The following is a 12829-nucleotide window of genomic DNA, read 5'->3' as shown; positions in this document are numbered from 1 at the left end:
ACACTCATGGGACTCTTGACTTTCAGGGTGATGGTAATGATTAAGTCTTATTTGCTAGACACTGTGAAAATTCTTGAAAGGTCTGGATTAAGTGCCCCAGCCTCCTAAACCACTCCCAATCCCATCCTCATTACCACAGCATCATGCCTGGTTAGCAGTTTTCTCTGCCACCAACTTGATGGGGCAATTTCTTGGCACAAGTTCCTGGAGCAAGCCCAAACCCCCAGTCCGGGGATCCAGTCTTACCTGGCGGTACTTATGCTTGCCTGACTCAAAGTTTGCCAGCATCTTTTCTGGGTCCTCGGCCTCATCTGTATCTGGCTTCTGATTGCTGACAGGCATGTGTTCCAGGATCTTCTGTACATCCGGCTCAAAGCCCATGTCAATCATCCTGTCAGCTTCATCCAGGACTACATAAGTGCACCGGCTCAGCACCAGGTAACGGTTCTCCAGCACGTCAATCAGTCTTCCTGGGGTGGCAATGACAATCTGCAAAATGATATTCTTTTTTTCCTTCTCATTGATAGTTTCATCATGTTTCCCTTATGCACTTCAGTCAAAACTTTGCCTGGCAGTGCAAACTAACCAAAAGTGATGACCTCTCCCCCAACCCTCCCAGACAAGCTCAGATTCTTCCAAGAAAGAATATTCTAAATAAGTGGGGAGGATGAGTAGAGATAAGATCCAAGAGAACTTTCAAGAAAAAGGAAACATGAAGGTAGAATTCTATAGAGATAGGCAACCAAACAGAAAGGCTGGGTCTTAACACTAATTCTTCTGAAGAAATGCTTCATGCTTCCCTCTCCAACTTTAGGAGAATCACAATTCAAAACGGCAAACTTATTCCCAGAATGAGGTTAGAAATACAAACAGTGTCAATCAGCCAGATAAGCCATATTACTCTCAATTACACTAAATACCCATAGAAGGAGCTCTCAAACAAGAACCAAATGGAGATTTCCCTGAACTAGATGGTTGACTTTCTGGCCAAACAAACAAACCTCACAGCCCATGCGTAGTCGGAAGCCCTGGTCCTCTCTGGAGATGCCACCAATGACAGCCACAGTACGGATACCCAAGGGTTTCCCAAACTTGATAGTCTCCTCTTCAATCTGCTGGGCCAACTCACGGGTTGGAGCTAAAATAATTGCATAGGGGCCTTGGTCCGACTCTTCAATCCTGTGACAAATGAAACTACCCCTTAGACCTTCCTCTAATAAACCACTTCCCTTCTTCCCCATTTAATAGGCAGGTCTTAAGGAGGTACAATCATCCTTAAGGGAAGTTGAAGAGTAAAGATAGGAGCATACTGTAGATAAGCAGAGCTTTCCAATTTTTTCTAATTTCTCACCTGTCTCTGAGCAGGAAAGTTCTAGCTCTAGCTTAGGAAGAAGAAAATCTTTCCTATTCTGGAGGCCACTGGAACAGAAGATACTAAAATTTTATCAACTATTCCAGTGTTTCACACCACACATAGCTGAGAGATATTTCCTAATGTTTAACTAAATCTTTCCTGCTACACTTGTTCAAGGACATTAAGAGAAATAGAAATTAGCTGTTCACCTTCCTCTGTGTGATATCCTTTCACAAACTAGAAAACAATTATTAAATCATTCCTTTGTAGTCTATAAACAGTCAGTTCCAACTCCTTTCACCATGCCTGCAAGGTAGTGAAGAATCATGGACTAGGAGTTAGAAAAACTAGATTCTAGTCATAGTTCCTCTCACAAGTTATGTGAGCAAGATAAACAGAACCAGAACATTGTACACCCTAACAGCAACACGGGGGTGATGATCAACCTTAATGGACTTGCTCATTCCATCAGTGCAACAATCAGTCACAATTCTGGGATATCTGAAATGGAGAATACCATCTGTATCCAGAGAAAGAATTTTGGAGTTTGAACAAAGACCAAAGACTAATCTTTAATTAAAAAAACAACAACAACCCGTTGTCTTATTGTGTAATTTTACTATCTTTTATACTTTATTTTTTTCCCTTAAGGATATGATTTCTCTCTCTCATCACATTCAACTTAGATCACTGTATACCATAGAAACAATGTAAAGACCAACAGACTGTCTTCTGTGGGGGTGTGAGGGGAGAAAAGTGAGATTAGGGGAAAAATTGTAAATTCAAAATAAATAAAATTTAAAAAAAAATCCCTTTTCAGCTAAAAAATCCTTTACTTCTGTGATCCTGTCTGCATTCCTATTCCTCTTCTCTGGATCTCATTTAAGCCACCAAATAAACCATGATTAAAGAGGAGCCTACTCACTGAAGGGCAGAAAAAAGAATTCAGAAAGTTCATTTGTTGCCTTTGCTCCCTTCCACCCAACTTTCAACCACTCCATCGGGTATCACCTGTCAATTTTGGGAAGGGTGGTGATCCAGACCAGCAGGGGGATAAGGAAGGCCGCTGTCTTGCCACTGCCAGTCTCAGCCACACCGATGATGTCACGATTCTGCAGTCCAATAGGAATTGCCTGGCGCTGGATGGGTGTTGGTTCCTGCAGAGACCCAAGGAAGGATCAATGATTCTACACAGGATCATTCTGCCAGCAGGACTGGCACTGAGGTGGGGGATACACTCACCAAGGGAGATTCTAAAGTCAAGGGGCATAGGAAAGACATAGAAATACCACCAGACCAAAGCTTTTTGAAGGAGAATGAACAGTTAGTCAGAAGAAACAGCAGGTAAGGAAGAGACCAAGTTTTTGTAGTTGTGCCCCGCAGGATCTCCCTGCCTCCACTCACCTTATAGCCACACTTGTCAATGACCTCCAGAATGTGTGGGGGTAGTGAAGAGTCTTTCCAGGAGCGGATAGGATTGGGGATCTTACCACCCTTGGTGGTAATACTGTAGTCTTCCCGAAAGATACGCCAGTCTCTGTCTGTCATCTCATCCAACTTTTTCTGTGACCAGTGCCTGTCATCCCAGCGTTGCTTAGCTTCTTTCTTCCGAAGTTTTCGAAGTCGTGCCCTAGGAGAAGAATCAGGAGCCTCAGACTCATTTCTGTGTGCATTATACTTCACCCCTCCAGCCTTGGCACTGGACACTTACTCTTCCTGCTCCTTCTCTTCCAGCGTGCGTCGTTTCTCCATCAGGTCTCCATAGAAACGGGACTGTTCTCGTTTCTGCTGCTTCAGGTCAATGCCAGCAATAAAGCCTCTGCCCAACAGCTGCACTTGGTGCCTTTCCTTGTACCTGCAGGTTGAAATGGAAAAAGATGGAAAAAGTGGGTGTTTAGGAAGATGAAGAGTGACAAACCTCATCTTCTCCAATCCAGGGTCTCCACTATTTCTAGTCCATCAGTTCTCCCCTTTGCTAATGAATTATTCTCACTGTTCACCCTTCACTGTTCCAGACGCATCCAAAGCCCACTCACAATGGGTTGTAGTCTATGGATGTGTCCTCAGAGGCATCCCACTCGAAGACAAACTTCCTGTCATTGAGGTGCCTTGTCCGCCGCCGCTTCTTCACACCACCCAGGTACCGTTCCTGACAGGAAAGAAAGAGCCCTGCCTGTGAGGCTGAGATTCCAGCAGCCTGCTTTCTTAGTGAGTGGTTGGTGAGGTTGGGCAGATACCTTAATGGCATGTAGTTCCTTGCTTTTGTCCTTTTCCTCTCGGATCTTCTGTCTCCCTTCTTCATCCTCATTGCCATTAGTTTCTCTCTCCATTCTTTCCCTTCGTTCTCGGCGCTCCCGCTCTTGAGGGTCTTCTATAAGGTCAGGAAAAACACAAAGGAAGGGTTAGCAGTAGAGAAGGAAATGAGCAGAAGCATGGTAACAAGTGGAAAAAGAAGGAAAATAAAGTCCTAAAAAAAGGAGAATTCAGTTCCAAGGCAAATCTATTATTTCATCTGGCTCATATAATAAGACCCAAGAAGTCTCTACCTCTCCCCAATCTCCCATCACTCAATTCACATTATTTCAATTACAAGCACTCACCCAACATTTTCCTGCCCAGGTCTTGGAAGTGTTTCCTTTTCTTCCGCTCCTCTTCAATCAGCTTTTGCCTCTCTTCTACTTCCTGCTGTCGCCGTTTGAGGGCTTCAGCCTCTCTTTCTGCTTTAGAGAGGAACTTGGGCTGTAAAAGTGATTAGCCCAGTCAACAATGACATAAAGCTATCTACATCAAGGATGGGGAACCTCCGGCCCAAGGTCTGTATTGGTCTGGCATTGCTAAGGCAATCACAGACCGAATTCAAAATTCAATGAACTTAGTAGCTCTTTAGGGGTGAGTTAATTAAATGTTTGACTAAATATAACCCTAACCCTTGAATGATATAAATATAAAAACAGCACTTGGCAAAAAAAGGTTCCCCACCCCTGATCTAAATGATGCAGAGAAAGGAAAGGGGTAAACCCAGAGTTCTAGGTACCAGGACCTCTAGGGAGAAGCAATTAATTCATATATTTATATTCTTACCTTGGCCTCAGCTTCCTCTTCAGCCTTCTTCTTGGCCAGAAGTTCCTCCAGAGATAAGGGTTGGGCCTGCAGACATTAATGGTTACTGGTACATAAAGCTCTCCTTTCTCTGAAAGATTACCAGTGACTAGGTATTGCAGGTACCAAGTAAAGTAATCTGTTCATTCCCTTACCTTTGGTTTCTTTTCCCCATGGTCATCATCTTCATCTTTCTTGGAATCTCTGTCCTTCCGAGATTTAGAGTCTTTTCCTCGGCCAGGGGATAAGCTTCAAAGGGAGAGGAAGAGAAAAATTTCATAATACTGCCTTGTCTCAGACCCATATTTCTGCAAGCTCAGATTGAGCCCCAGAGAAAGTATGAAAGAAAAGTCAAAGGAAAGTCAGGATGCAATAAGACCTGCCAATAAATTACCTCTCAAGGGAATCATGGCAAGCAAAATAATTATGCCTTGTCCACAGCTGAACAAGGACTGAAATTCTGTTCTCTATTCTACTTTAATTTCCTCCCTCAGAGGCTAAACCAAAATGGGAAAATAAATCCTCAATTGGCTTTTACAAACATCAAAGCTTATTTTCTCCAAATTAGTGGTAGGCATGATATTATCTGTAAATGATCAAAAACTAATAAAATACTAGTCTACCTGTCAGATCTATGGAAAGGGGAACAGTTTATGACTAAGGAAGAGTTGGAGAATATCACCAAAAACCAATTAGATGATTTCGATTACATTAAATTAAAAAGCTTTTGCACAGATAAAACCAATGTAATCAAGATCAAAAGAAATGTAGTAAATTGGAAAACAATCTTTACAACTAATGATTCTGACAAAGGACTCATTTCTAAAATATACAGAGAACTGAGTCATATTTTTAAAACAAAACGCCATTCCCCAATTGACAAATGGTCAAAGGATATGCAAAGGCAATTTACAGATGAGGAGATCAAAGTAATCCATAGCCATATGAAAAAATGTTCTAAATCATTAATTATTAGAGAAATGCAAATTAAAGTTTCTCTGAGGTACCACCTCACACCTCTCAGATTGGCCAGTATGACCAGGAAGGATAATGATCATTGTTGGAAGGGATGTGGGAAATCTGGGACACTATTACACTGTTGGTGGAGCTGTGAACTCATCCAACCCTTCTGGAGAGCTATTTGGATTATGCCCAAAGGGCAACAAAAATGTGCATACCCTTTGACCCAGCAATACCACTATTGGGTCTATACCCTGAAGAGATGAGGAAAAAGGGTAAAAACATTACTTGTACAAAAATATTTATAGCAGCCCTGTTTGTGGTGGCAAAGAATTGGAAATCCAGTAAATGTCCTTCAATTAGGGAATGGCTTAGCAAACTGTGGTATATGTATGTCATGGAACACTATTGTTCTATTAGAAACCAGGAGGGATGGGATTTCAGGGAAACCTGGAGGGATTTGCATGAACTGATGCTGAGTGAGATGAGAAGAACCAGAAAAACATTGTACACCCTAACATGGGAGTGATGTTCAACCTTGAAGGACTTGCTCATTCCATCGTGCAACAACTGGGAACAATTTTGGGCTGTCTGCAAAGGAGAGTACCATCTGTATCCAGATAAGGAGCTGTGGAGTTTGAACAAAGTGCAAGGACTATTCCCTTTAATTTAGAAAAAAAAACAAAACAGATAGCTTATTGTCTGATCTTGTTACCTCTTAGACTTCTCTTCTCTTTAAGGATATGATTTCTCTCTCATCACACCCAATTTGGAACAAGGTACAACATGGAAACAAAGTAAAGACTGACAGAGTGCTTTCTGTGGCGGGGGGAAAGCAAGATTGGGGGAAAAATGTAAAACTCAAATAATATCTTTAATAAAAATAAATTTAAAAAGAAAACTAATAAAATGACTTCTTAGATCTCACACAATAGCTCTTACAGCCCTTTTCCATTTACTAACAAATATTCTTCCTCTAGCTCCATACTTTTTCTCCTGAAGTTGTTCACTTGAGGTTAAGCTACGAAGAATCTGAAATAACCTCCAAATTATCAGCATTAAAAAAAAAATCATTTTTCATTTGTCTTGTACACTTAGGGCTTGTCAGAACTTTGAAGAAGCTGAGACAGTCTTATTTTTTATTCACTTATGAATAAATTGAAGTTCTGTCATTATAATAAAACTGGCAATATGTTAACTCTGGTTAGGGCAGGATAGATACTTAATAAGCTTGGTTGTGTTTTATCTTCCCCCCAAATTATATCTAAAATCAAAGGCTATATAAGAAAAATCTAAATACTTGAGAAGAACATTCTATTTGACAAGTATTGTTCAGAGAAAGTAGTTTAATAGAAAATAGGCTTAGACCAATATCTTGTATATATACCATAATAAGTCTGAAATGTATATACTAAGCCTATCAAAGTCCAAACTGTAAAAACAATGAGAAAAAAAGAGATCAAATAACTTTGAGTCTGGCAAGGACAATTCTTAACCAAACAGGAGATCTTGAAAATATAACAGATAATTTTGATTGTACAAATTTGAAAAGCTTATGTATGAACACAATCATCCCAACAAGGATAAGAGGAAAATCATAGATTGGGAACAATAAAAAGCTTGTATCAAATATCTCTGATAAGGGTCAGATATCCAAGATCTCCAGGAAACTAATACAAATACAAAAGACCAAGAAACTTTTCCCAATAGAAAGTCATAAAAGAATATGGACGATAGTTCTCAAAAGTAGAATTTTAAATTATTAACTATCATATGAAACACTACCCCCAATTGCCAATAATAAAAGAATTGTAAAAACACAAACAAAACTCTGAGTTTTCACCTCACAAACATCAAATTTGCAAAAATAACAAATGATGTTAAAAGTCAATGTTGGAGATGTTGTGGAAAGACAGGTACACTACTGTGTTGCTGTTAGAACTGCAAACTGGTCCAAATCATTTAAAAAAGCAATTGGGAATTATGCAAAGAAAGTGAATAAAACAACCATCCCCTTTGACCCAGAGATCTCAACACAAGGCAATTACCCAAAAGAAGATCAAAAGCAGAAATGTTTCCAGATATAGCAAAAGATTAAAGTAGTGGAGCTTAGTAGCAGTTGCTGTGTAATTTCACATGCCTTTTTAATAAAAAGTAACATGAGAATAAAGTTACCAACTCATGGAGTTAAATGTTTTGTTAATTTCTCTATAGCTTTATTACTAATTCATATTTTTATATCACATTTATGTATGTATGTATGTATGTATGTATGGCAGATAGGATTAAGTGGCTTGCATGTATGTATGTATAGCAAATGGGATTAAGTGGCTTGCCCAAGGCCACACAGCTAGGTAATTATTAAGTGTCTGAGACCGGATTTGAACCCAGGTCCTCCTGACTCCAGGGCCGGTGCTTTGTCCACTATGCCACCTAGCCGCCCCTTCACATTTATTTTTAAATCTATTCCTCTCCACTCCCTTACTCAGCAAATCACCCCTTGTTAATAAAAAGAAAAGAAAAAGAAAAAAAAAGTAGTTCAATAAAACACATCAACCAAGTCTAACAGTATGGGAAAATTTTCATACACATAGACTTCCCAGCTCTGCAAAGAAATTCAGGAGGTTATCCATCAATAATTTAAATCTACTTTTCTATGAACTCAGGGTCATTCTTCATGCAGATGAAAAGGGTCAGGTGAGTTCATCTGTAGCCCTTTTGCCTACTTCTCAGATACCTGGATCGTTTACGGTCCTTGTCTCGTCTATGTCCATCCTTGTCCCGGTCCTTCTTGTTTCGATCCCTATCCTTGTCACGATCTCGATCTTTATGTCGCCTTTCCCTGAAAGAGAACAAGTTTAAGGAATCATTTATGTTATTCCTACTTCAACAATAAGAATCTCCTTTTTCCCTCTCTTTTCTTTTATTTCAAGCAGCATTTTCCTTTGTGATCACCCTAAAGAAATATTCCTCAAACTGGGAGAAAGAGTTTTTAGGGAGGTCATAAATGAGATCGAAAGGAATCATTATAGATCTCTTTTATATTGAGGGAGAAAGAATGTTGCCAAGTGACAAATAACAACTGACTGTTGATGATAGTAACTACAAGATGACCTAGGATAAAGGTAAGATGTGTAGAAATAGAGCTGGGCTAAGGAATATATGCACTTTGGATAAGGCTTGAAATTTTTCATCATTTTTCTTTAGGTTTTTTCAAGGCAATGGGTTTAAGTGGCTCGCCTAAGGCCACACAGCTAGGTAATTATTAAGTGTCTGAGGCCGGATTTGAACTCATACTCCTGACTCCAGGGTCAGTGTTCTATCCACTGCTCCACTGCACCACCTAGCTGACCCCATCATGTTTCTTTAATGCAAATATGAATACAATTTTACCTCTTAAAAGTGTAATTTATTTCAATTTTAGAGTTGCAACAAGAGTAGCACAAAAAAAATTAGTTACTTATATATTTTTAATAATGATGACAGTATCTTCTTTGTTTTGATGTCTATAAAATCACTGACCACATTATTGAAATGAGTGTGCTTTGTAATGCTGATACAATGAGTATTTATCCAGTCTTTACATTCCATTGAAATCTGTAGTTCTTTCAGTTTTCTCTACCCAGGACCCCTAAGACACAATACATAAGTAATAAAATGTAATTTATAGAAACATTTGCATAACTTCACTTATACTGTATCAGAGAATTCTGTTTTAAACTGTTTTAGGAAAGAGACTATATAATTTTTATATTCTAGCTACTTAGTATAGTGCTTTGTATATAGTCCATATTTAATGCTTATTGAATTCATCTAAATTAAATTCTCATTGGTGTTACTTTATAGAAGAGGTTCTGAATTTTCATTTTAACATTTATAATTAAATTAACATAAAATAACTTTACTTATGGGCACCTGAAACAGTCCCACTCACTGCCCCCCCCCCATTTTTCACCACAGTCTAGTAGTCTAGCTGGTTACCTGTTGTGGTTATCCCAAGACTACTTCTTGACAAATGCAAATGGAATCATGGGAGCCATCTCAAGGGCTGGGGTAGGCATGAACTAGAATTTCCAGCTCTTTCCCCCACACCAAGCTCATTTACCTTTCTGTGGACTTGGACCTGGAACGTGAACGAGAATGGCTGCCTCCTCGTCGTCTGTCCCTTGATCTGTGACGCTTCCGATCTTTGGAAGGGGAAGACTTTCGATCTCTATCCCTTTCTCTCTCTCTATCAGGGGACCGTGACCTTTTCCTCTCTTCCTTGGAAGGTGATGTATCACGGTCCTTCTTATCAGTCAGCTCTCCTGCCATCTGTGGACAGACAAGGAAAGGTGGTTAGGAAACAGGGTTCTACCAAACCACAAAAACATCTCAATTCAGACATATAACAAAAATGCTGTGTTGGCTAGTCCTTCTTGGATCTGAATAACATATTTAAGGACAAGAGGGAATGTTTGAGAGGCAAAAAAAATAATAATAGTTAACATTTATATAATACTTTATGGTTTACAAGATATATGCATGGTTGTATGTATACATGTATGTATACAAACAGATATATACATATATTGTACACAGACATAAAATTTCATTTGATTCTTATGACAAATCTGTGAGGTAAATGTTATATTTTACTTACATTATAGAGATGAAAAAATGGAGCTTAAGACAGGTTAGATAACATTCAGAGGATCACATAGCTAGAATGGGTCTAAAGCAGGATTTGAACTCTAATCTTCCTGACTCCAAGCCCTGCACTTAATTTTACTGCTAGTTTCCAAAATCTAAAGAAAAATTTAGTTTTAGAATTACAATCCATAATGCTGTTGGATCTCAAAGAAACCAGGTCTTGGATGACACAACTAACCTTAGATTAGACTAGGAAAATAAGTCCATAAGTATATGAGTCCTGGGTCCTATAACCCATACTCAACAGATTTCACTCTCTCAAGGCCCCGAGACTTGGAAAGTAAAACTGCTATTAGGATAAAACAGATCTCACAGGCTCCTCCACAGCCACCCTGTCTGCATTACCTTGTCTCACTGAAGGGCTGAGCAAAAGTGATTCTCTTCGTTTTTTTGCTTGGGATATTCTCAAGTCCCAACCTAAAGAGAACAACATTGCCACATTGTGGCTCAGTATTTCCATATGACACTTGTCTACAAAACCCATTCCAAGTTGCTAAACTGTGATTTCAACCTCCATAAGAACAGATCATTAGTTCTTGGACCACAAAACTTTTCAATCTCATTTCATGTCATATATCTACAAAGTACAGGAGGGGGGCTATGTCAATAAATGTATATGTGCAAGAAGAGTAAAACCATGAATACTCTGAATAATGGTCTATGTCACTAGCTCTATTAACACTATAAAGAAGTATACTGGGGGGGGGTGCAGCTAGGTGGTGCAGTGAATAGAGCATCGGTCCTGGAGTCAGGAGTACCTGAGTTCAAATCCAGCCTCAGACACTTAATAATTACCTGGCCATTTGGCCTTGGGCAAGCCACTTAACCCCATTGCCTTGCAAAAACTTAAAAAAAAAAAAGAAGTATACTAGGGAGTGTCCCATTTTATATGCTAACATTTGCAAAAATGAGGGAGTTGGATTGGAGGGTCCTTTGAGGTCCCATTCAAATCTAGATCTATGACACTAAAACTCTATAGTTCCAAGGAAAATTCTTGTGGGAGTTACTGCTGGCCCATAGGGTTTGAAGTAGCCTGTGGTAGAAGCAGGATGGCTGTGGCAATCCCTTTCCCAACAAAGCCCTACATTCAAGGAATTTGAGCTCTGTCCCTGAAGTGCTTATACATAAGTTGGGGGAGCTGTGTCCTTGACCAAGAGGAGCTTTTAGACTGCTTTCTCCAGTTATAAGGACACAAATATTCCAAAGTTACAAGAATCCTTGATTCTTTTCCTGCTTCTATTTTTCATAATCAATAAGTTATCCAGTGTGTTTGATTATACTTTTCTAGATTCTCTTATATCTGCCTCCTCTTTCCTATTTCTATGACAACTACCCTAGTTAAATATTAGTGATCAATGCCACCTGATGCCTAGATCAGTGATCTCTGAAGTGGGGTGGACAAAATGATCCCTGGGGTATAGGAAAAATACTTGAAATTCTATTTTATATTATCTAAAAAAACCAAAGTAAGCTTTTCTAATAGTTAATATTCTTCATGTTAGATGGCGAAGTGTTAGAGTCTGAGAGGGATTCTGAGGGGAGAGTCAAATTGAGGATAGGCCTTTATTGTTTGTTCCTTTTACACTGTACTGCAATTACAAGTTTACATATAATTGGATTTACATTATCAACACCATCAACCAATAAGCACCTAAATTCCAGGCATAGTGCAAAGCTGAAATGGTGAAGACCAAAATGAAACACTCCCTGTTCTCCAGGAGCTCATATTCTATAATTTAAAGCAAAGGAACCCTCACAAAATGGACCCATGTCTTTAAAAAGTAATCCACAAAGAAATCAAAGATTGAAGACAGTATAATGTGCTCTATTCACTCACATTTTAAACAAACAAAAGAAAAGCAACAACACTACTAATTCTTCATAGAAGGGCATTGTGGATTAGTCTTAGTTTCTAGGTTGAGATGGGCTGAAGCTGTTCTTCATAAAAGGTTAACAACCTGACAGCTCTGATAACGTTCTATCCCAAATTAAATATAAACATAATCTGAAATATGAACACACATCTTCCATCAATGACTCTCATCCTAAGTTTTTTTTTTAATGAGTCTGATAAATTTTCTCTCTCTCTGGAGCTTCAGTGCCATTTTGCTAGATAATTTCTGGATATTTCAACACAAATCTCAAAGATTTGAACTCAACATGCACAACAGAGAAAACCCTACCTCTCTTCCAAACTTCCTTCTTTCTATAAAAGGAACCACCATTTTTTTCCTGTCTCCCAGGTATATAACTTTGGGAGTTATCCTCGACAAACTCTCCTTCACCCCATATTTCCAATTAGTTACCAAACCTTACCCTTTCTACCTCCACAACATCTCACACCCAACTTTGTTTTCTGTATTCATGTTATCATCTTAGTTCAAGTCCTAATCACATCTCACCTAGAAAGCTTCCTGATTGGACTCCCTGTCTCAAGCTACTCCCCACTTCAGTTCATTCTAAACACTGCTGCTCCTTAAGCATATATTATAACCATATCTATCTCCAAACTCAATCAACTCTAGTGACTTTCTATTGCTTCCAGAATTAAATATAAATTCCTCTATTAATTTTAAAGTCCTTCATAAAACTGTCCCAAGCTGTTTCCTGCCTCACTACTTCCCACTCTTGCATAGTGAGATTCAATTAAATTAGCTTTCTGTTTCTCAAATATGACAGGCCTTTTCACCGGCTCTCTGGAATGTGCTCTCTATGTCCACTTCA

The 12829-nt window shown here is 39.0% G+C and overlaps 1 protein-coding gene across 12 annotated transcripts in view; it reads right to left on the bottom strand.

Moving 5' to 3' along the window:
• The window catches only part of LOC141514883 (rho-related GTP-binding protein Rho6), a 41712-nt gene that overhangs the window by 2938 nt on the left and 25945 nt on the right, over positions 1 to 12829 (bottom strand). For 6 of the 12 annotated variants that reach the window (XM_074226038.1, XM_074226039.1, XM_074226036.1 and 3 more), the window contains 13 exons: positions 10451 to 10522; positions 9519 to 9727; positions 8151 to 8255; positions 4609 to 4702; positions 4436 to 4501; positions 3955 to 4093; positions 3592 to 3725; positions 3391 to 3503; positions 3066 to 3209; positions 2759 to 2984; positions 2366 to 2511; positions 1002 to 1179; positions 247 to 489 (listed from right to left, as the gene is read on the bottom strand). In XM_074226038.1, coding sequence (XP_074082139.1) covers positions 247 to 489; positions 1002 to 1179; positions 2366 to 2511; positions 2759 to 2984; positions 3066 to 3209; positions 3391 to 3503; positions 3592 to 3725; positions 3955 to 4093; positions 4436 to 4501; positions 4609 to 4702; positions 8151 to 8255; positions 9519 to 9727 — 1797 coding nt within the window. In that variant the 5' untranslated portion in view covers positions 10451 to 10522. The remainder of the gene's footprint in view (positions 1 to 246; positions 490 to 1001; positions 1180 to 2365; positions 2512 to 2758; positions 2985 to 3065; positions 3210 to 3390; positions 3504 to 3591; positions 3726 to 3954; positions 4094 to 4435; positions 4502 to 4608; positions 4703 to 8150; positions 8256 to 9518; positions 9728 to 10450; positions 10523 to 12829) is intronic. The other 6 variants (XM_074226035.1, XM_074226040.1, XM_074226043.1 and 3 more) reach the window with 1 other exon arrangement.

Source organism: Macrotis lagotis, chromosome 2, assembly GCF_037893015.1.
Source record: "Macrotis lagotis isolate mMagLag1 chromosome 2, bilby.v1.9.chrom.fasta, whole genome shotgun sequence".
NCBI lineage: Eukaryota > Metazoa > Chordata > Mammalia > Peramelemorphia > Peramelidae > Macrotis > Macrotis lagotis.
This window is presented reverse-complemented; position numbering and strand designations above follow the sequence as displayed.